The sequence below is a fragment of the Bos taurus genome, chromosome 17, assembly GCF_002263795.3.
Source record: "Bos taurus isolate L1 Dominette 01449 registration number 42190680 breed Hereford chromosome 17, ARS-UCD2.0, whole genome shotgun sequence".
Taxonomy (NCBI): domain Eukaryota; kingdom Metazoa; phylum Chordata; class Mammalia; order Artiodactyla; family Bovidae; genus Bos; species Bos taurus.
The window spans coordinates 32,414,908-32,440,006 of NC_037344.1; the positions used below are offsets into that span (position 1 = coordinate 32,414,908).

The 25,099-nt window shown below is 36.4% G+C and overlaps 1 protein-coding gene across 2 annotated transcripts in view; it reads right to left on the minus strand.

Moving 5' to 3' along the window:
• Positions 1 to 25,099, minus strand: part of FAT4 (FAT atypical cadherin 4) — a 190,929-nt gene that overhangs the window by 75,255 nt on the left and 90,575 nt on the right. For both annotated transcript variants that reach the window (XM_010813782.4, XM_005217605.4), the window contains exons 3-6: positions 22,579 to 22,840; positions 20,744 to 21,094; positions 13,407 to 14,329; positions 12,606 to 12,780 (exon numbers count right to left, since the gene is read on the minus strand). In XM_010813782.4, the coding sequence (XP_010812084.1) occupies positions 12,606 to 12,780; positions 13,407 to 14,329; positions 20,744 to 21,094; positions 22,579 to 22,840 (1,711 nt within the window). The remainder of the gene's footprint in view (positions 1 to 12,605; positions 12,781 to 13,406; positions 14,330 to 20,743; positions 21,095 to 22,578; positions 22,841 to 25,099) is intronic.

Sequence of the window (25,099 nt, forward strand, 5' to 3'; positions counted from 1 at the left end):
ATTTTATGGACAGAGAAGCCTGGTGGGCTACAGTCCATAGGATCACAAAGAGTTGTACATGACTGAGCAACTATCATACTGAATAGAGGTGACAAAACTAAAGAAAGAACTTAGCAATGTTATGTAAATAAGACCGAAAATTGCTCATCGTGTGAATGTCATTAATGTCATTGAAATGTACACTTAAAAATCATTAAAGTGGTAAATTTTATGTTATATGGATACATAATTTTTAAGAGTTTATAAAATAAAATATGATGTAAACTAAATATTTTATTCCCCACATAAAGTATATGATAAAGACTTAATTTTGCTGCTGCTGCTGCTGCTAAGTTGCTTCAGTCGTGTCCAACTCTGCGCGACCCCATAGACGGCAGTCCACCAGGCCCCGCCGTCCCTGGGATTCTTCAGGCAAGAACACTGGAGAGGGTTGCCATTTCCTCCTCCAATGCATGAAAGTGAAAAGTGAAAGTGAAGTCGCTCAGTCGTGTCCGACGCTTAGCGACACCATGGACTGCAGCCTACCAGGCTCCTCAGTCCATGGGATTTTCCAGGTAAGAGTACTGGAGTGGGGTGCCATTGCCTTCTCTCAGACTTAATTTTGGAGAACATTAAAAAAAAAGAACCCTAACAACACATGTTGAAACTCTGAAATACTAGAGGCAACCACCAAATTCAAAATATAGCCGGAGTCCTGCCTATTTAGTGAAACTATCAAATCATATATCTTTGGAATAATTATCAAAATAGGCTACAAAGTAAGATTAAGTTTTAACATGATAAAATTAGAAGGAAAATTCCTCATACTAAGCTTACATTACTTTCTATTATATTTAATATTTATCCTTTAGGTAGTAGAATCATCTCTTTAATATTTCAAATCATTTGTTTCCATTTCAAAGTTGGGTTTCCTTCATCTACTCAGATTTATAGCTTAAATTAAGTAAATGAGAAATAGACTGAAATTACTTCATCAAATTTTAATTCTATGCAACATGTTAGCAATTCTAGCTATTATTTATTGGAATTTTGGAAGCTTGATCATCTTTCTTTTTGTATTTTTATCTTATGACTATACAAATGAAATATTATGTAGGAAAAGTTGTTTCTACTAAAGTGTAGCTGATTTAAAGAATATTATGTAAATAAATGATTTATGATAACACTTAGTCACTAATGGGTTTTGTACTAAACTTATTGCAAATAAGAGGAAGTAAAACAATAACCAGTTATGAACCTTGGAAGCAAAATTCTCATCTAAGACAAATACTCCAATGGAGATAACAAAACTTCCTTTGACTCAAATATATAATTAAGTTAAATGCAAGTGATTCCTGGTAACTGAAGATTACCCTAGCACTGTTTGATTTATGGAATCATTGATGTCTTACGGAAAGTTTTCAAGCATTTTTCATTACTAAGAATGTTCATCATAACAGACAAGGCAAGTTCTTCGACATCTTCCCACAAATAATACTGACAGGATGCAGTCTTTTTGGAACATCTAAAAAGCAACTCTCCTCAGATGTAAAATGTCATATTCCACATTTCTGACCTCTCTTTTGATTACAGAGACATTTGCAATGCAGTGACCCTCTCAGCTAAACAATGTAACAAACAGTTTTCATTCAAAATGTCATCATAGCCTCACCAAGAAAATAAGCATAGTGATTAGCCCTTTTAGATTTTAGGATTAACTTTTGCAAAAGCATCATGTTTCCCCTTCATTAAAAAGTAATTTCCAATCCCTGCATAAGAATGAAGTTTATCCCCTGTTTCAATCAGATGATAAATGCCCTTAATTAGGGATGCTAATAACTGAAATTTTCCCCTCAGACCTATTAATTACGCTGACACATAGTTCACTACTAGACTTTTTAACCAAATCTATAGCCAGAATATCTCTTTAGTTTGTTAGCATATTAGACTGAGAACAGATAAATAGAGGTAATATATTTAATTTGTGCACAATTTAATCTCCCACACCCCAATTAAATGCAAATAACACAGCCCAATCGACTTACTGTATGTGCATACATGTGTGTATCGTACATATTGTATATTCTAAGGATAGTATTAAACATTTGCTTTGCATTCCGTAAAACTCTGTGAAACTCTTGGATATGCATTTCTTGATCTGAGAACAGTAATCCTTTGATTTTGAATTCATGAATATTTTTGTTTTACTCGCTGTTTCAATGGCAGAGAACTGAATGTTGTTTCTCTTTTTTTGCTGCAAAAACCATTTCTCTTTTTAATATAAAATAATATTTAATCTAAAGAGAAAAAACTCATAAACATGGTTTACATGAAACAAAATATGTTAGATGAGCTAATCTATGGGAAAGAGTGAGTCATAGTTAAGAAACGGTTTCCTTGATCAGGTTTAGTGGCTTCAGATTCTATTTCTATTGATTAACAGCTGCAGGTCTGAGTCAAGTTGTTTACTTCTCTAATACTCAGCCTTGTTTTTGTTTTTCTTTTAATTCATAATATTGGAATCCAATTTACAAGGCTGTTGTGAGATTAAATCTGGTACAAACAAGCACTCAGCACGCACAGAATGAGCAAACATCCTCTAAAGTTTGTCTATGTAAGTTGCATCTCTACTCAAACGTGTTTCCTGAGAACTAAACTTTTATATCTACCTGCCATCTCCACTGGAGATTTCATAATATCTAAAAACAGTATATCAAAAAAATAATGTAAGGAAAATTCAACCTAAAAAAATTTTTCCTTTTCCTATCTCCAAATTTCTCAGGCCAGTACTCTGGGACTCATGCTTGATTTGTCTCTTTTACTAATTTTCTTTACCTCCAATTCCATCATCAAGTCCTATGGCTTAACCTTCAAAATGGATAAAATGTTTAGCTCTTTTACATCTCCTCCATGCTGTAGCCTAATTTCAAACATTCTCAAGGGCTGCTGTCCTGGCCTTTTAATCACCGTCTCTATTTCCACTGTAGTTTTCACCACTGCCACAAAACCAGATCTCTTTTCCACAAAAACAGGCCACTCCAAAATTCCTTGTTGCTCCCCTGTCCAAAGCTTTAACAAGACTTTGCCTTTCTCTTTGAATAAAATTAAAACTTCTTTCCCTGGCCTAAAACACTGCGATGATCCAGCCTCTGCTTAATTCATTTATCAATATTTCTCCTTTCTTTTACTCTGGTAGAACCGTCCAGGCCTTCCAGTTGTCCTTTGAATAAAGGCAACTTGATCCCTGTCTAGGAACCGTTTCATCTGCAAATTTACCCTGATTTTCACATTTCGCTGTCCTGACCTCTGCTATTAAAAATAATTCCTCCAATTCCTTCCTTTCTAGCCACTTAACCTGCTTTATTTAATTACATAGCACCTCATATAACTCCCGACCTATATATTACATTTTGTCTAGCTTTCTGACTAGAATGTAACTTCTGTGAGGACAGAGACTGTCATTTTTTCACCACTATGTCTCCAATTCCTAGAAGAATCCCTGGTAGAGACTGCTCCACAAATGCTTCCTGACAAAACATTGTCCAGATGCTTGGTACACATTGACAGCCCATAGAAGCATATGAGTCTCATTGACTCTAATAATAATTCACTTATAAGATCTATTAAATTACCGTTATAGTTTGGTTTTAATAAATGCAAATGCAAAGTGACAATTGGGTGGAATAATTGGCAATATTATCATCTTCTACCTGTAAAGCCTAGTGAATTTTTTATATCTTCTCCTACTTAGCAATTTAATTTGAACAATGTCTTAATTGAAGCTTGTTCTCAAACAATCAGTATTGAAATTACTGATTCCAGCTGATTTGACGCCACTTAAAATATTTTGAAACATTTATTTATTTATTTGGAAAAAGAAAAATAACAGAATGTTTTATTCATTAGAGTACAATGGATTACATATAAGAAAAGCTTTCTTAAAATTCTGTTTTTGGAAATTTATGTTTTGCAGAGGGTAATCAGATTCTGATTTTTTTTCAGATATACCATGAGTGAGCAAGGGCTCAGTTGGAAGGCAGAAATCCTGGATATTGTTCTTGACTCTGATATTCTCTGAGTCTGTAAGCTCTGGCAAACTGCCTAATTATTCCAGGCCTCAATTTTCTTATCTCAAAAATAAAGGAAATGGACTGGCTTATTTCCAAGAAGACTTCTGGCTATAAAATTAGCATTTTAAGTCAGATTTTTGTCACTTAGAATTTTTCATATATAGCTTTCTTTTAAAATCCTTCCATATTACACACTAGGTTATAACTTCAATAACCCCTTATAGTCACATATTGTTTTACTGCTTTCTCATATACTAATTCCTTCCTTTAAGAATAGTGGTGGATTTTAATAGGTCAAAGACTATGAATTTACTGGTTAGGGTAGAAAATCACCAAAGGTTAAAAAAATTCTAAGAGACTTGGAAAATTCCATGGATATATATCTATTGGAAATGCTTATCTAAACACCAAAATCCTCATAACAAAATAAGTTAAATTTTTCACATTACGTTTATGTGAAGAATAATAAGCCTTTATTATTAAGCTATGTGAAGTCAAATACCACATGTGGGATATATATATATATATATATATATAAAACTATATATATACACATACAGTGTGTATATATATATATATATACATATATTTGGGGGGGGTAGCTAAAAAGGTGTTGGGTGTTTTGGGAGATATGGGAGACTCACTTTTTTTGCTATGGGAAGTCCAGATATAAAAGTATTGCCAAATGCCAAAACTTTTCAAAAGCACAGTGTCTGTTTATGCAGATTCTGAGTTAGTGAGCCAGACCAAGAAAAGGTAGGCAGGACATCACAAAGTAGAGATAAGACCTACCTGGAAACATCTACTAGATAACAGAATTGAATAAGAGCCAGAAAGTTCAGGGGAGAGTCATGAGAATATAGCTCAAGCAGTATTTTTAAGCATTTGAAACTGAATTAAAGCCATAAAACGCTTCAGTGGGTCTTTACATATGACTGCAATTTATCACATCACACTAAACACCACAGAGCCTTAAATGCTTATGCTGCTTTTCAAAGCAGGGGTCAATTTGAATGACCACAACCAATGCAGCAAAAACTTCTGGAATTTCAGCCATCAGTTGAAAAAGATTGGCACTTTTCCTGTTTTGGTAGGTCCTTTGAAAAATCTGCAAGTGATAAGTACATGATAATAAACTGTATTTAAGTATGGTAAATAAATATGAAATAATAGTTGCATAATAACAGGATGGTTTGATAAATAATTATCATTTTTCATTCAGTAAATCATTCATTCATTCAACAAATATTTATTCAGCAAATGTTATATTACACATTCTGTTCTGAGTGTTTCTGGGAATTCAGTTTTGAACAAGACAGGAGCTTTTCTGGTAACTCAGCTGGTAAAGAATCTGCCTACAATGTGGGAGATCTGGGTCCGATTCTGGGTCGGGAAGATCCCCCTGAAGAAGGGATAGGCTACCCACGCCAGTATTCTTGGGCTCCCCTAGTGGCTGAGCTGGTAAAGAATCTGCCTGCAGTGTGGGAGACCTGGGTTTGATCCCTGGGTTGGGAAGATCCCCTGGAGGGGGAAAGGCTACCACTCCAGTATTCTGGCCTGGAGAATTCCATGGACTATATAGTCCATGGGGTCACAAAGAGTCAGACACTACTAAGCAACTTTCACTTTCACTTAGGAAGCTTACATGATACTGGAAGTATAACAGCTATTGATGAGGTAACCAAACTGTAGCCTGCCAGGCCCCTCTGTCCATAGGATTTCCCAGACAAGAATACTGGAGTGGGTTGTCATTTCCTTCTCCAGGGGATCTTCCCGACCCATGGATGGAATCCACATCTCCTGAACTGGCAGGCAGATTCTTTATTGCTGAGTCACCAGGAAAGCATTATATTCTATATGAGCATATAACTTTAAATGGCAATTAATGTTTAATAAAAAATTCACAACAGAGTAATGTGACAGAAACATTGGAGAGATGGGAAGTGGGACCTATAGACTGGCAGTCAGATAAATTGTCTCTGAGAAGTTGACATTTTACTTAGATGCAATGACAAAATGACCACGATACAGATGTCACCTGTCCCCGCCCCCCACCCCATTAAAAAATGGAAAAAAAAAACAAAAACAAAACAGCCAGCTACAAAGTAGAACACTCCAGACAGTGAGAACTACAGGTACAAATGCAAAGGGCCAAGGATGAGAAAAAGGTTGGCATTTTTAAAGGGGCCAGATTAACTGTCACTAGCAATTTGCTGTCAGTGTTTAGCAACTACTCTCCAGAAGTAAGTCACCTGATCTGTAAGCTTGCTGATTCCTATAGTGTAAATACTCCTACACTAGCTGATTTCAAGCAAACCAACATGGATATACTGAACAGAGTTGAGAGGTGATAATGACCAATGGTGGAACATAATAAAGGAAGGCAGCAGCAGATGATGACAGAAGGGTCAGATAGTGGACAGAGGCAAGATCATTTAATGCCATGTGGTCAATGGTAAGAAATTTAGTTTTTATTCTTAGAAATCACCGAATGGTTTTAATTAAGCAACAGGGCATAATCATTTAATTTATGGCTTTAAGGTTCATGAGCTGCTTGTTGGAGGGCATACTGTGGGGGAGAAAGGCAGTTAGAAAGCTATCATATTTGCCCTGGCTTGGACTAAAGTGGGGGGCTTCCTAGCTGGCACTAGTGGTAAAGAACCTGCCTACCAATGCAGGAGACATAAGAGATGCAGGTTCAATCCCTGTGTTGGGAAGATCCCGTGGAGGAGAGTATTGGCAACACACTCCGGTGTTCTTGCCTGGAGAATCCCATGGACCAAGGAGCCTGGTGGGCTACGGTCCATAGGGTCACAAAGAGTCAGACATGACCGAAGTGACTTAGCAAGCACACATGCACACAGACTAAGGTGGTGGTAATGGAAATGATGAAAATTGGATCAATCAGGACATTTTGTGAGTCAGAATCTAGTTGTCAATGGACTTGTGGAACAAAGTTTGCCTTGAGCAATTGTGAAACCGGGGGCAGAGAACAACTTATGGAGATTAGGAAGCATAAAAGTCAGAAATTTTATTTGGCCTTACTAAGCTTAAGATGTCCAACAAATGTGCTGACTAATATTAATAGCTAAAATGAGTCATTTCCACATTTGTTCCTGCTAATACATTTTTCATGTAGGAATTAGCGTTTCCATCAAATATATAACACTATAAAGGTAACCGCCCTCCAATGTAGGAGATGTGGATTCGATCCCTAAGTCAGGAAGATCAGCTGGAGAAGGAAATGGCAACCCACTCCAGTATTCTTGCCCGGAAAATCCCATGGACAGAGGAGTCTGGTGGGCAATAGTTCAAAGGGTCACAAAGAGTCAGACACAACTGAGCGACTGAGCACACACTCACAAAGGTAACTTGTTCAAGGTCACATACCTAAAAATTGTCAGAGGTGGAATTTGAACCTCTTTTTAACCACAAAGCTATGTTTTTACCTTTATAATATACTTCCATTTTGTAAATTAATTCTTAGGATTAATTTTTTGGACGTATAAAGCTCTGAGTTCCCTGACAATTCCCTGCTACTTATGGTATTTAAAACATATTACTTAATTTATTGCACTTATGAGAAAATGGTAAGGAAAACTTTTGGCAGGAAGGATCCTTGGGAACAGAGTGTCAAAATATGAGGAGGACAGTAACTGCTTTAGGGCCAGCTCTCCTCTTAGGATGAACCAAATGTGCTGGGTTCTCTGCAGTACCTTCATGACTACAGACCTGGGTGAAGCCTTAGCCTCCTGGGACTGTCTACTTGGTACATATTTCTAGAAGAAATAACAATGAGTAATTTGGACTGAGGGCAGAACATCCATACTTTTTATTATATCAGTTGAACAAATATTATCTTTAATTGAGTTTTAGCCTTACCTCTTTAAATTAATCTTTAGTAAGTAAATCCTATGGGAGGAAAAAAAAAAAAAAGTGAGGTAGAATTATTACCCTCTGTCCTGGTTTTGTTATTTAACAATGCAACATTTGGTCCCACACATATAGGATAGTGTGCTTGTATTCATTTTAAGCAGTGGACAGGAGTCCTTAGAGAGCTTCCAGATGTGCTACTCTACAGCCATGCAGTCAGTAAATAAAAATACGATGAAAGTGGAATGCTAATATCTTCTCCACAAATATTCAAAGATTTAGAGGTCTGCTGATAAAAATAAGCTGCTGCTTCAATTGCTGCCATATTGCCAAAGTTGACCCATCTTTGGGTTGCCATCAGGTAAGAATTTCAAAAGAGCAAAGGAAAAATGATTTGTGAGCTAAGGAATAAAACTGTCAATTTTTTTTTTCTTGTTTAGAACACTTTGATATTTTCCTGGTTCTCAGAACACTGTCAATTTGAGAATAACCTGGCATCTGGGACTTAAAAGCTGCCATATTTTTCTGAATTTTCTCATGTCATCTACTAATTTGACTTTTAAATCATAGCAGTGAATAAGTATTTTAAATCCTGTGTCAGAGACTTCATTCCTGGAATATAAAACTGCAAATTCTGAAGCCTGATATCTGAAGCTCTCACTGTGGATATTGATGACACTGGAAGTATAGAAAGGAATTGGGTATAAAATTATGGTTGCACATGAGTTTTAATAATTTTAAAAACATCTAGTCCAACATACCTCACGATTTCTGATTGCTTTATATGATTCATATTAAAGGATCTCCATATACCTACTTGAATTCTTCTACTCCTGTGTCCCTACAAGCCACCAGTCCATCTCAAGACAGCCCCGCAAAAAAGCACTCATAAAAATCTGTACTTTGGAGAAATTTTCAAGTAATTATCTAATTTCTAAGACTGCCAAAATACTCTGACCAAGGGACCAATGTCCTTGAATCTCATTCATGCTCCCATCATGATTCTTAACATTATGCTTAAGGCCCTGAATGACAGACATCCACATAATTTCATTTTACTGATAATCTGAACTGTAAGTTTTTAATAACTCATAACTCTCCTATCTCATTATTGGATAGAATATAAACACACTTGGTCTTCACATTTTTCATTTAATGGCAATAGTCCTTCATAGAAATTAGAGTCGCACTTGCATTATTTGTCCTTATATTAACACTTTTAGATCCCCAATTTTCCCCAGGATCATGGCTGATGGCATCATGAATGCACACTGCCCAGCTCCCTGAAACCAGGACTTGGTTCTTGTGAAGTCTGCACATTTAGACTAATACTCTAATGAATCTCCTCGTTGTGAAAATTCCTCTCAACAGGCTGACTCACCCAAGTGTACTAGAAGAGAACACTTTTAACTCTATTATTTCCAGTTTTCTTTCCCTTCCTTTCTTCCTTCCTTGGTCCCTCCCTCCTTCCCTCTTTCTTCCTCCCCCTCTTTCTTTTGCTTCCTATCTTCCTACTTTTCTTTTCCTTTCATTCTTTTTTTCCTAATGAAATGTCAATTTTATGCTGTCATATTGATGGAGAAGCATCATTACAAGTGGTGGTTAAGTTTGCTGACTAGCCCACAAAGTCCTCCCTAACCATAATTTGGCTGACCTACAGTTTTTAAATGGTTAAGCACTTACCATGCAATATATTCTTTGGAAATCTGAAAAAACTGATATCACAATAAAAATTCTTAATGTAGTAATGCATAAAATGAAAAAAATATGAATTGCAATTTTTAAAAAATGTTTTTTAAACAATTGATACATTTTTTAATAAGACTAGTAAGAAACAGGGCAGACATTCATAAGAATTTTTGAATGTTTAAAGTGCATGGATCACAATTCATTAAAATCATTATATATAAAATGTTTTAGGCATATTTAACAAATATTGTATCAGTTAAACATTGTAATAAACTACTTTGTAATTACTATTATCCCCATTTTACTGAGAAAATACTGAGATTGAAAGAGATGATAGATTTTGTCTGAATCACAAAAAAAAATTTGAGAGAAACAGAATTTAAATCACCATCAGTTCAAATTTAAAGCTTTTAATCAGTATATTATATAGACAATTATTGGGTTTATTTTGCAAATAAAATTATTTTGGAAATTAATATATATTTTTCAAATTTTACTTTACCTCAGCACTAAAACCTTCACATACACTAAACTTGGAAGTCAGATATACTAGGATCTGAATCCTACTCTGCCACGTCTTGGCTGTGTGTGTGTGTGTGTGTGTGTGTATGAGTGCTCAGTCGTGTCTGACTCTTTGCGACCCTATAGACTGTAGCTCTCCAGGCTCTTCTGTCTATGCGACTTTCCAGGCAAGAATACTGGAGTAGTTTAGCCATTTTCTACTCCAGGGGATCTTCCCAACCCAGGGACTGAGCCCACGTCTCTTGAGTCTCCTTCATTGGCAGGTGGATTCTTTACCACTGCGCCACCTCCTGAGCAAATTACTTAATTACTCTGAGGAGTTTACTGAAACTACAGTGGAAATAAACACACCATAGTCTCTGAGATAATAAAGTAATATGTAGAAATGGGTTAATATCTGTAAAATCTGGCAAACTGCATGACTCAGATTGCCAAATGTCAGAAAACAACCATTCCCTTCCCCTGCACAATATCTCCCTCTTGGCTTCACAGGCGCACAAAAAGATTTTTAAATTCTCAGAATGATCTGATTGAAAACATACACTCTTGTCTAGATGTCTACATTCTTTCTCTGACATGGCTTTTGACTTAGAATGTTCCAAATCACAAATCCCCTGATGGAGAACTTCTATGAGTTGTGCCCTGTCCGTCCAGGGTCACCCTACACTGCATCTCTGATTCTCACAATCACAATCTGCTCCTCGCCCTGGGATGACCTTTGTGTGACACACCATCTTGTGCAGCAAGTTTTATAGTGACGGATGCCTTAGCAGCCAGATTCCTGGGTCTGGTTTCTCCTCCCCCAAATGATCTCCACAAAGACTCTGTTTCTGGGAGTGCCTAGAATTGACTGCACATATCCAGCAACTGCAGAGGAGAGCTGAGTCTGCGGTGTTTTCATAATAAAATCTCACCTCTAAATATCTGACCGTTTACTGGTTTGTACACCTCTTTATCCTTTCTTTTCTCCAGACGACTCTTGAAATATGGATTGACCTGAGCCATGTGGCAGTGACTGCATTTGCCACATGAAAATGTTTATCTACTGACCGAGAAGTACTGCCTACACATATAATGAAACATGTTTCAGATCAACTTGGTTTAAGTTTTATATGGTTACCACACTACATTCTGCTCATCATTGCCTGGGATTTTATAGTTTGCATGCAATGTAACACAGTCATTCACACAGATTAAAAAAAAAAAAAAAGAAAGAGACTAGTGCTTTCTTTCACAAAGCAATAGTCTAAGATGAAGTAAACGGCAAATAATACAGACAGAGCCATCTTGATAAATAAGCAGTGGCACTATCATTAGTATACTTAACATAAATTTATAATTACTCTTAATCTTCAAATCTCCTTTTTTTATGAAGTGGTGACATGAAATTGTATACTCTGAAATTGGTCACAAATAACAAAAATAGCAATAAATTATATTCATCAAAAACATTTCAACCACAGCAAAAACAGCTCATTTGGAAATTCAGAATAATTCTCCTATAGCAGTAGCCACACATCTACATAAATATCCATATACCAAAAATGTCAGTCCTTTGAAGTTCCAACAAATCTGCCTGTTCTTAAAACAATTTCAACAAATTAATAAAGAGATGTCAACATTACTAACTTCAACAATTAAAACAGTAAGTTTTAACAATTTTTATAAATGAGTGTTACGTAAGGACAATGCTTCATAATTCCCTGAGACTTTTGAAGATCAATGATTTATTTATTCATTTGCTTATTCAACACATATGTAAGCACATCTACTTTCTTCAAGGCACAGAGGTTCTTTAACAAATTTTAGTTGTTTCAGCTTTGAATTAGAACTGTAACAAAACAGTGGTTAACAGTAATGTTACTTTTTGAATAGACTGTATTTTATGCTACTTGCTCTACAATTGTATGCAATTTCTGTTTCTAAACAGTGAGAGCTAATGTATACTGCTTCTCTTTCTCCCTATCGTAGTTCATTACACTGCTACTCAGTGAGAAGCCAGGCTCTCACTGGTACCCTTTTTGGAGTTCTGTGGGGCTTCATCAGACGCTTATTATATCTACTTATGATTTTGCAGAACCTACAGGACTAATGAAGTAGAACTCTGGACCCACTCTCTTATCTCCATGACCAGTTAGAACCATCTGAATGTTTTCAAAGCTAAGGTACTTGAAATATCCACAGTCAAGGGGGACAGTATAGAGTCAACCCCAGAGATACTGGGTCAGCCTACCGGGCAAGGATATATTGTGTCTTACAGGAGTACAGCTTTGTTTGTAATGTGCTTAAACACTTAACATTTACATATAAATTTCATAAAGTGATATATGTTCTATAAAATGGTGTGGATACAACCGAAGTTCCAAGCATTAGTAAATTTCAAAGAACATTTAGTTTAGTGGTAAACATACTTCCATTTACATATATTATGAAGAAATTTTTCACTGTCGAACAAGGTTATTACAGATTTACCTGAATCTGTAGCTGTGATCAGCAAGACAAAATGTTCCTTTGTTTCACGGTCCAAACTCTGTGTTACTCGAAGTTCTCCACTAGCTGAGAGAGTGAAAGCATTGTCTTCATTACCACCAAATAGAACATACGACAGTTTGCTGTTGGAACCTTGATCATCATCTCTTGCCACCACCTACAGGAGAAAATAATACAGGCCATGAATGTGAGTAATACTCACAAAATGTATATCATGAAATAAAGTGTATTATTAAAAATAATAGGGTAGAGCCATACAGACCAATATTAAAAGGTTTCAGAGACATGTTTGTAAGTTTTAGGTAAAATTTTAAAATGGCACAGAGTACAATATATAATTTGTATAAAACCAGGTATAAAATAACACATTGCATTTTTGGAAGACTTCACAAAAATTTTTTTAACAGCAGATTCATCCAGGTAGTTGGATTTGTAAAGAGGAATGAAGAGCAACGTTTGTAAAAGTTTTCAAACTTTAACATCATTTTATTTTCTTACTATGTATAGAATAACTGTTATAGTGAAACAAAATTCAAAAATGCACAAATGTGTGCAGCAGAGATAAACACAAAAGGATATAACTGAAATACAATATTTCATCTACAAGGAAATCAACAGGTCCTTAGGAGTAATTTTCATAAACCTGTCCTTTTCAAGATCTGCTGTATCAGCAGGTAAGCATTTTTGGATGAGAATGAGGAAGAGAGTGGGGCAGCATGACACTGTAATTAAATGAATTGTCTTACAAAGAGCACAATATTTGTTTGATTTAAATATACTTACCTGAAGAACTGTTCTGGGTAATGTTCCCAGATTCTCAGGGACATTTACAGAATATGGAGATAGCTCAAATATGGGGACAAAATCATTAATATCCAGTAGAACAATGCTGATGGTAGAGGTATCAGTTCTGGGAGTGCTGCCCCGATCTGTTGCCTGAACAGTTAAAGAGTAAGTAGGGGTCTTCTCTCGATCCAAAGGCTTAGCCACGGTGATTGCCCCTGTGACTGAGTCGATCCGAAATTCCTGATTGGCATTACCGTCAACAATGCCATAGCGGACCTGTCCATTTGTACCTTCATCTCCATCTGCTGCAAATACTTGTGTTATATCCGTTCCAGTAAGTGTATTTTCATTAATCTCCACTTTATACATAGCCTGTGCAAAAACAGGGTTATTATCATTGATGTCAAGTACCATAACTACCACCTCTGTAGATGAAGACAGAGATGGGTGACCTTTGTCCGTAGCCACCACCGTGAGAGTATAATTGGAAACCTCCTCTCTATCTAGCTCTCCAGTAAGCCTTACTTCTCCATCGATGGTCCCGATAGTGAACTTATTTCCCGAAGGGTTCAGTAGGGTGTACTCAATGTAGCTGTTTGGGCCGCTGTCTGGGTCAGTTGCTTGTGCTTTGAAAACAATGGTATCAATAGGTGTGTTTTCTGGAATGTAGGTCAATTTAGGGGAAAGAAAGGTTGGGGGGTTATCATTGACATCCAACAAAATAATGGAGATTTGAGCAGTGCTTGTGAATCTGGAGGCTGGAAGCTGTGGCAGGTCATGCACTTGAACGACCAGATTGTAGAAGGACTGACTCTCCCGATCCAAAGGTTTTAGAACTTTCAATACCCCATTCTTGTCGACTGTAAACTGCCCAAGGCTATCGCCAGAAGCAATACTGTAAGCCAACTGAGAGTTGATGCCTGAAATGGAAGGGGGAAAAAATTAAATTTTCTGAACTAAATGCTGATCGCAAACTAAACTGCACCAAAAATTTCATGATATGAACCTGTGTATTTGATACACATGACCTCCAAACACACCTTATGAATGGTTTAGCCACAGTTAATTTTCTTTCTAAGGAATACATAACCCATAACTTTTTTCTTGGTATCATTTGATTTGAAAAGATGTTTACAATCTGGTGAACAAATGATCTATATACTGCTGGCTATTTACCAAGGTGTTGAAATGCTAAATTACGAGAGTGAAGAGGAAAAAAATATACTAGAGAGCGGATATTTTTCTATACATTTCTTTATTTCTGTCACGTAATTCCTGAGAGTTCAACATTAACAGTGCCACACTCTACTACTAGCCAAACATTTATCACATTAGTAATTTATTGAGGCCAACACCAATTTTCAGAGAATGATAATAAAATTTTCTGATATATGGCATTAGTCATGGATGCTTTAAGTCTACTTTTACATTTCTTGGCAGAACCAATAAATACTTTTTAATTCCTATTAAGTGTCTGGCTAATACCTCTGAGAAAATAATTCTCTTTCAAAGTTTATTATGTTTATTTACTGTGGTTTAAAAGTATTTTTGAAGAAAATGTTAGCAGTAAATGTATGCATAAAAGACTCCAAATATAAAGATTCACACTCTTTTTGGGCTATTTTTAGATAATGTTTTATCAGTTTTTCCCAGGAACATGTGTCACATTTTAATTTAAAAAGGCATATAAATCATTTCAGAAAATGATTGTAGAATTCTAGAGATGATGTGGAGAATCGCTCAGCCTACTTATTGGTTTAGTAAATAATTTAAAGCTAAATTACAGATAAGCAGTGCAAACACAAAGAAAAAATTATATTTCCTGCCCCAGAATAGCAGTTTCTTCACTGGTCCATAATGTCATGTGTACTTTTATATTTTATCATAAACATGTTGGGCAATTATAGGATGGCCTAAGAATTTCTAAGAAACATATTTTACATCTAGATAATCCATCCTTAATAAAGATACTCTACTCTGGGATCTTATGCTATGGAAAATCCATTGAGTTATATAAACTACTTACAAATGGCTCCTATATTTATGAACTTTAACTATTCAAGTGTCAAAAATGATGTCCACTCTTTGCCAAAAGTCTCCTAGAACAAGTTGATCACCCTTTTCTTGAAAAGTACTCTTTCTTAGGATTCTGTAGATACTTCAGTTAGCTTCTGCCTTTTCTTGAAACCCATTAAGTCCTTGTAAAGGCAAGTTTTAGTTGAGTAATACAGTTTTTTTTTTTTTCCCTACCAGGTAGTGCCTGCTTATTTGTTTTTTTTTTTTAATGCTAGAATTATTCTTTTCCCATGCTTTGATAGTTTCTTATCTAATATCCTTTGTCTATATGTTGATGCAGAGGAAACTATTTATGGAGATAACTTTCAGGCACTGGCTTATTCACAAAAATTTCTAGGATAAACAAGGATTGAGTAGATCTTTGAAAAGGTAGGGGTTTTCTCCTCATTAAGAGTTGTGGCTTTTAATCTTTGCAGTTTATTTAAGACCATTCACAAGAGAACAAAGCAGAGGTTATAAAGTTCAAAATACTTAGGACACTGAGGATCAGGAAAAATATGAATAAATAAAGCTAATGGAGGCTACAGGTCAACTCGCCAGCAGGAGATAAAGAGAATTTTAAGATCTGGATAGAACAAGGTCAACAGCCTACTTCAACTCTCTGACTTAAAATTCCACAGGTTTGGGGGAAGAAAAGTTCTATCAACTGATGCAAAAAAAAAAGAAAAAGGTTTCATCAACTGGTACCAAATATGGATATATTACTGAGAAAGTATTTTGATTGAGAAAGTAACTTGATTTTAAATATATATATATATACACACACATATATATTATAGTGATATATATTTAATATATTTCTAAATAGAATTACTCTCTTAGGAATTTTTTTTTGCATTTCCTATGGTTAACTCTGTCAGTAAATATTTAGTTCCTATTCTTTGAGGTAAAAATTCAGACACAATTATTATTCAGAAAAAGTTATGAAGACACCTGAATAAAAATAATACCAATGAGCAGAGATATATTTCTATATAAGCATATAAACCTTTCATGCCCAAGATCAAAAGAAATTTAAAATACTGACAAAACTACGCATGGCTACAAAGTGATGGCTTCACATTTCTACATAAATCAACTGGAAGGCAAGCAGTTAAATCTAGGATTGGAACACCCCTGGTCCACTTTTTATGCTATTTCCTGGAGTAAACAATTAACCTGCAGAGGCAAAAAGAGAACATGATCCCAAGATTTTATAGCCTTGTTGTAAACAGCAGGACAGCTTCTTTTTTAGGGAGAAAGTTTGCTGGGTAGGTGGGTGGTGGAAGTAATAAATATTAACTAGAATTATGAAAAAGATAAAAATGATTTTATATTTAAATTCATAATGATGACTATATCAAATGATGACATTAAAAATGAACTGGTAATGATAACAGTCACTATCTTTGAGAACATAAACATAGAAATACAACTGGTTTTGCACAAAATATTGCAGCACAATCTAAGAAATAGCTTTCATCTCAGGAACTGAAACTGTACTGCTGCAATTACAGGTCATGGAAACCATCTCTATGGACTTTACTGTCAAGAAAAGGACTTTTCACTCCTGTCATGTCTAAGTGACTTTGGGCATGTGCTCTACATCTATAAAATACATGTATACATATTGAGACTCAAAATTCTCCCTGAACCTTTATACTATCCTAAAAAAACGTTCTTCTCTCTCTACTCCTTGCATCAAATATCCCAATCATGAATCAGTAAACATATTATTTTAATATTCTATAATTTATTCATACGTGCTAGAACTTGAATTTAGTGGGCTTTTACAGCCCCCAGATCTTTAAGCTAAGAACAGTCCATATTTCTAACCATTTATTTTCAGTGTTCTGAAAGTGGTTTAGTTACATGATTCTTTCTGGCAGTTTTATTGTGTGTGTGGTTGTGTTGGTTTTTTTTTTTTTGGTTGGTTTTTATTTCAGTGTTGAGAATAATTTAGTTCCAGGAAATACAGCACATAACCGTAGGTATGTGGCTCTGTTACAAAATGTGCATATTTATTCACAGTCCATAAATGCCTAATTATTTCTATAATGAACTAGTATTTGTCAACTTATCGTACAGCTGCAACACATGGAACTCTTGCAAACAGCATTCACTTTTATAAAGCAGTTCCAACAAGGTCATCAGGTCACTGGAATATGAAACTCATTTACAGGTCAGTTGATCTGCATTGTGTACCAAGCGTATATCAGTAAATTTATTCAACAATAATTACTTTATTCTCAAAGTACTCTATGACTCCCCAATATTTTTAAGAGTATATGAATTTATTTCTAGGATAATATAATAATTATCAAAGCTAGACTATTTCTATGAAACTTCAATTTATAATGTGTGTGCTCAGTCACTCAGTCCTATCTGACTCTTTGCAACTCCATGTAGCTTGTCAGGCTCCTCTTTCCATCCATGGAATTTTCCTTGCAATACTGGAGTGGGTTCCCATTTCCTTCTCCAAGGGATCTTCCCAACCCAGGGCTCTAACCCACGTCTCTTGTATCTTCTGCATTGGCAGACAAGTTCTGTACCTCTAGAACCCACCATACTTTGCCTCAATATAATACTTTCTTAGCTATATGAATGAAAGCTTTGAGATTAACACATGTGCTACTTATCTTGTGAACACAGTAAAATATTTGCTTTTTTCTTATAAATGGTTATGCAATCTAAAATTTTAGGTTAAACTTAGAGAATCTAGATATAAGTAGCAGAAAATGTTAAATTTATTTTCATATAAAATGTCTTCATTTAAGATGACAATATTATCTCCTCTGAAAGCTTTTGGTCTGAGATTAAAACTAAATTGTTAATTAGAAAAGTCTAAATAACATTGTGAAACACATTGGGAGCTATTTAGTATAACTGAGTTGGCAGTTTTAAACAAAGAAGGTTACCCTTGTACAGTCTTATCATGATCCTTGAAATTCAGAGAGAATAGAAACTGTGTCCTATATTTTAGGTCAAGGTGCAGGAAATTACACTGATAAAAGTATTCAATACTAAAACAATGAAAAACTGTAGCTTGAAACTTTTATCTAACACAATTAAAGGAAAAAAAAATCCATAAAAAGCAACTTGAAGTCAATGGTTAATACATTTCTGTGAATATGCTTGCATGGAATATTCCAGCAGGAATGGAAACTTCACAAAGGAAGTTAATATTTGCTATTTTCTCAGTTCTCTACAGTTGAGTTTTGAGGATAAATGGAATTTACTCTAGACCTGCACACAATCTTATGATATAATAGGCTCTCTCTAATGCTTAAAGTCACAAAGAAATTTGACAGATAATTCTTCACTACAGAAAAGTTACAACAAATTTAAAAATGTTCATATCCAGAGATCAGGTAAATTAATTAAGTTTGTAATAATAGATAAGGCAACATTCAAAATGAAGATTAACCTCAACTGTGCATAAAGTCTAATGGGAGACACTTACACGTACAGAACTAGGCTGATGTACATGAAGGACTGTGCAACATTCTTAGGCCAGGACTGGCTACATACTAGGGACAAGTGGTCTGCCATGTTTGCTGGTCTCACATTCAAGGATTCAACCAACATAGACCGAAAATATTTTGAGGGAAAAAAATTCCAGAAAGTTCCAAATTTCAAGCAAAACTTAAATCTTCTGTGCTCTGGAAACTATTTATATAGCATTTATATTGTAGTAGGTATTGTAAGTAATTTAAAGATGATTTGAAGTATATGGGTGAATGTGCATGGGTTGTATGCAAACATTACGCTACTTTATATAAAGGACTTGAGCATATTGGATTTTGGTATCAATGAGGCTTCCCTAGAGGCTCAGAGATACAGAATCTCCCTGCAATGCAGGAGACCGGGGTTTGATCCCTGAGTCAGGAAAATCCCCTGGAGAAGGGAACGGCTACCAACTCCAGTATTCTTGCCTAGAGAATCTCATGGACGGAGGAGTCTGGCGGCTACAGTCCTCGGGGTCGCAAAGAGTCAGACCCTACTGAGCAACTAAACTTTCACTTCACTAACTTTCCAGAGGTCCTGGAACCAATCCCCTGCTGGTACAAGGGATGACTGTATTTGACAACTGTCAGTTGTTGTTTTTAATATTCTTAGCAATTTGTGGTACTAACATTATAGGCACTTCTGTTTTAGGAATATTTATGTTTTCATTATTAACTATGCTTAAATAAGAGAGGAAGACTTCAAAATGCACTTAATGGATTCTAATTAAAGCATTTCCTATTTCATGAATTGAAAGATATATAAATACACTGTGCTCTGCCTCTCATATCTTTGTAAGTGGCGATTCTAGACACTCTTGAAACTAAGTATAGAGCAGAATGGGATGAATGGTACTCTGAGATCACATAAATCATTTAAGTCAGCAAGAACCAGGAAATTCTAAATTAAGGTTGATATGCCTATGCCACGAGGCATATCCTTGGGCTAGAGACCAGTTTCCTCTTAAAATACTGTCCCTTGTTTTCTTAACTAAATGAACATTTAGCTGCATCCAGTGGAAGGAAAAACAAGGTATTAACTTTCCGAACAAAGATTGACAATCTGTACAATGTTATCTCTAAAGGCTATATTATCTGGTATGTATATTTACAAAATTAGTCTTAAAAAAAGACCAAGGGAGTCATACTTTAAAGTTTTCAAAGAAATAAAAATCAAACAAATCAAATAAACAAATATCAAACATTGTAAAGTCTAGATTTAATTTAAAATCTCAACTAGATTATATAGCATAAAAATTAAAGAGATCTGAGACCGTCTTTGGAGTTAAAGCACGAAAGCTTGCTGAGATACTCTGAGCCATTTTCGGTCAGAAATATAAAACTAATCATGCAATTTGAAGTATTTTTTGAGACTTGGTTTTCCTTTAGCATCCACATTTTATCCTTTTTATGTTAAAAGAATATATGTAAGCAAATAGTTATCTGAAGAAAACCTACCAAAAAGCTGCTTTATGACTTCTACATTGCTAAACTGCAGTGGTGTCACACATTTAGAGAGAATAAAGGAAGATAAATTTATAAAGCTTATAAGATGCACACAATGTATGCTGTGTAAATGTTATAAAAAAGAACTTAACTAATAAAATCCTTAGTTTTTTAATTCTCTATAGTTAAGTTATAAACCTATTCCTCAACTTTGGGTCTATATTTACAAAATGCAATTTTGTGACAGCTGCACACAGTAAATAAATATGATACAAATCTAATGATTAATGTTTAATAAACTTTAAGTATGCAAAATAAAGTACATACCATCATCTGCATCGGTAACATTAAACACAAGAACAGTAGATCCTAGAGGTAGATTCTCCATTAAAGATGTGCTGTATGAATTCAAGCTGAAAATGGGTGGGTTATCATTTACATCTAGTATGTTGAAGTAAACCCTGATGGTAGTAAATTGTCCCCCACCATCTTCAGCCCGAACAGTGAGGATATAATATTGCTGTGTTTCATAATCCAACATTCGAGTCAAATTAAAGACTCCAGTAACTGGATTCAGGAAAAATATGCCATCTTCATCATCTTCATTCACAATATATGTAATTTCTCCATTTACACCAGAGTCATCATCTGTAGCCAAAATAGCTGCTACCAAAGAACCTAGAATAAATTGAGAATCTAAAATTAATGGGACAGGGTATTGCTAAGAGATGATATATGATACCAAAACATTTATTTGTATAGTAAAATATTTAAACTAGAAAATCACTATGAAAATATAATGAAAACAACACTGTAGATTTCTACATTAACATGGATGTCAACATTCCCAAATCTCCAGTAGATCTTATGTGTGTGTGTGCACGCTCAGTCACTCAGTCATGTCTGACTCTTTGCGACCTCATGGACTGTAGCCCACCAGGCTCCTCTATCCATGGAATTTTCTTGGCAAGAATACTGGAGTTGGTTTCCGTTTCCTAGTCCAGGAGATCTTCCCAACCCAGGGATTGAACCTATGTCTCTGGAGTCTCCTGCATTGACAGGCGTATCCTTTATCACTGTGCCACCTTGGAAGCCAGTAGATCTTATGTTGCGATGTAAATGTTCTGGGAAATGAACACAACTTCTGACATTATTTTTCTACCTACCAATTCATGACCATATTGATGAATTCAGTGAACATATATTGGGGCCCACTGCTAGTGTCAGGAACTGGCAATTCCAAGCAATAATACAGAATTATGCTAAGGGCATACCACTTAACAGCTTATATGACCATTGCTAGAAATGAGGTGAGAAAGAAATGTGATGGGAATTTCATGAAGGACATGAACAATTCATCTTGGTGAACTGACTGCAGTGAGATTTTAGTCCTCTATAAATGTTTCATTCCTTTGTCAAATGAGTTTTTAAAACATATGCCTTATTTTACAAACTCATTCAAATATAATTCACAATACAATTTCAGTTTTAGATAAGAATTTCTGATAGTGGAAAAGAAGCCAACCCACACCAGAAACAGGGATATTGAGTACTCACATGCAACAGTTACAACATAAAATATTCAAAGAAGCAAGGTGAGAATTCAGGATTCCTATTCTACTAACATTTATTCAGCATCTGCTAATCCTCAAGCCCCATGTTAGCAAACTCATACATGTTTTATCCTAATTCTAACAAGAATCACTGTTTCCATATACAGAAGAAGGAATTGAAGCTAAGAGAAATTAATTAATTGCCCGGGTTCACACAGCTAGTAAGTACTATAACGGGTATTCACAGGTTTTCCTGTGCTTTTTTTGCTTTCTATGCTCAGGAACATAATCACATCAGACATCCTTACAGTGGAAAAACAGTATCAAAACTATGGTTGCCAGGAAACTTAACAATGCATGTCACAGATACTTTCAGAAACAAATATCTGTAATTAAGACATCAGATGATTAGCTTTTCTCATTTGCTCTCAAAAGTCTAGAAATTTGTTTGGGAACTGTAGCAAAGACAGTTAATTAAAATATTTAAAAATACAACGTTTATGCCCAGTAGCACATACTAGTCCCAGTTCAAGAGCAGCCAAAACCTAGTCCGTGTAACTGTAGTCAAAGGTGACCCTTGCAAAATATACTTAAAAGTGTGCCACCTACCTGGGGTTGTGTCTTCTGGGATGTCAAAGGAGTACACAGGCCTGGAGAACTTGGGTGTGTGGTCATTCACATCACTGACAGTAATATTTATTCTCATATCCGAGGACTGAAGACCATCATCCGCACGAACCAGCAAGGAATATTTGGAACGACGTTCTCTGTCCAGTCTCTTGGTAGCTATCAGATCTCCAGATTCAGGGTCAATTCGGAAACTGTCATCGGCTCCACTGATGATTGTATATGTGACAAGAGCATTTGCACCCTACGGAAAAGAGAGCAGAATCTGAACTGCTAGAAGTAGAACAGGAAAAGTTCTGCTCCTTGTGCTGAATGTATACTTGACAAAGTGAGGCTCTCGGGTTTAATTTCATATGATACTGTAATATTTCAAATAGTAACAGTCCAGTGTAGTTAACTAAATAGTCTTTCACTATTCATTTCATTAAATAACACAGCGAATCTCAACCTTCAAAATGTGTGTGTGTGTGCGTGCGCGCGCTCTATGCATGCTCAGTTGTGTCTGACTCTGCAGCCCTGTGGACTACAACCCACCAGGGTCCTCTGTGCATGGGATTGTTCAGGCAAGAATACTGGAGTGGGTTGCCATTTCCTCCTCTAGGGAATCTTCCCAACTCAGGGATCGAACCAGCATCTCCTGTGTCTCCTGCATTGGCAGGTGGATTCTTTAAGACTTGAGTCACTTGGGAAGCCCATATATATGTGTGTATGTGAGGGAATGGTAACCTACTCCAGTATTCTAGCTGGAAAATCCCATGGACAGAGGAGGCTGGCTGGTTATGGTCTATAGGATCACAAAGTATTGGACATGATTGAGGAATTAAGCACAGCACACACACACATATATAAATTCTTAAAATATATCATAGAAAGGGGTCAAACTGTCACTGTGGAAAATGCAAATGATGATAATACTATTAACTACATATCCGGAGGTTTGCCAGGCCCAGGGAGAGCACTGTGTATGCATTATCTTGCTTTAGTTCATGCTTCCCTGGTGGCTAAGCGTCTGCCTACAATACAGGAGACCCGGGTTCAATCCCTGGATTGGGAAGATCCGCCTGGAGAAGGAAATGACAACCACTCCAGAATTCTTGCCTGGAAAATCCCATGGACTGACGGAGGAGCCTGGTAGGCTATAGTCCATGAGGTCGAAAAGAGTCGGACACGACTGAGCCACTTCATTTTCAGTTTTTCTCACTGTGAGATACTATTTCTCAAAAGAAGATGCAAAGTTTGGAGATGGTACTTAACTTATCCAGAGTCATACTGGGGGTGAGTGGATTTCAAACCCTAGTTTGTCTGACTCTGAGCTCATGTTCCTCTGATTCAACATAAGAAGGTAATTAAATTAAGAAAGCTCTAAATGGAAACATGGACTTCCCTGGTGGCTCAGACAGTAAAGAATCCACCTGAAATGAGGGAGACCTGGGTTCGACCCCTGGGTTGGAAAGATCCCCTGGAGGAGGGCATGACAAACCACTCCAGCATTCTTGCTTTGAGAATTCCAACAGCAGAGGAGCCTGATCGGCTTCAGTCCATGGGTTGCAAAGAGTCGGACAAAACTGAATGACTAAGCACAACACAGCACAAATGGAAGCTTACAATGTGCACTATAAGAACCAAAGAGAGGGATTACTTTGACCAGTTGCTAGTGTGAAGAGATTTGCTTGCTTAATTAATTAACTAATCTATGTATTTTATACACTTTTGGTTGCACTGGGTCTCCTTGCTTTACGCAGCCTTCCTCTAGCTGCAGCAGGTGGGGCCACTCTTGGTTGCAGTGCGCAGGCTTCTCATCGTGGTGGCTTCTCCTGTTGTGGAGCACAGCTTCTAGGCCCACGGGCTTCAGGAGTTGCAGAACATGGGCTCAGTAGTTGTGGTTTGCGGGCTCTAGGGTTTGGGCTCAGTAGCTGTGGTGCACGGGCTTCCTTGCTCCATGGCATGTGGAATCCTCCTGGACCAGGGATCGAACCCATGTTGCCTGCATTGGCAGGTAGATTCTTATCCACTGTACCACCTGGGAATTTCAGTGTGGAGAGTTTTATCGTAGAACAAAAAAAGAAAAAATGAGCTAAAATATTAGATTATGGGTATAGATTGGTATACCCAATCTATAGCTGGTAAAGAATCCACCTGCAATGCAGGAGACCCCGGTTTGATCCTGTGTCAGGGAGTTCCCCTGGAGAAGGGCATGGGAACCCACTTCAGTACTTTTGGGCTTCCATGGTGGCTCAGATGGTAAAGAATTTGCCGGCAATGCGAAGACCTGGGCTGGAAAGATCCCCTGGAGGAAGGCATGGCAATCCACTCCAGTATTCTTGCCTGGAGAATCCCCATGGACAGAGGAGCCTGGCAGGCTACACTCCATGGGGTAGCAAAGAGCTGGACATGACTGAGCAACTAAGAACAGCACAGCACATACACTGGAGAATCTCAGTTACAACACACATTGAACTGTATGACCAAGAAACCACTGATCTTGTTTTAATTGGAAACAATC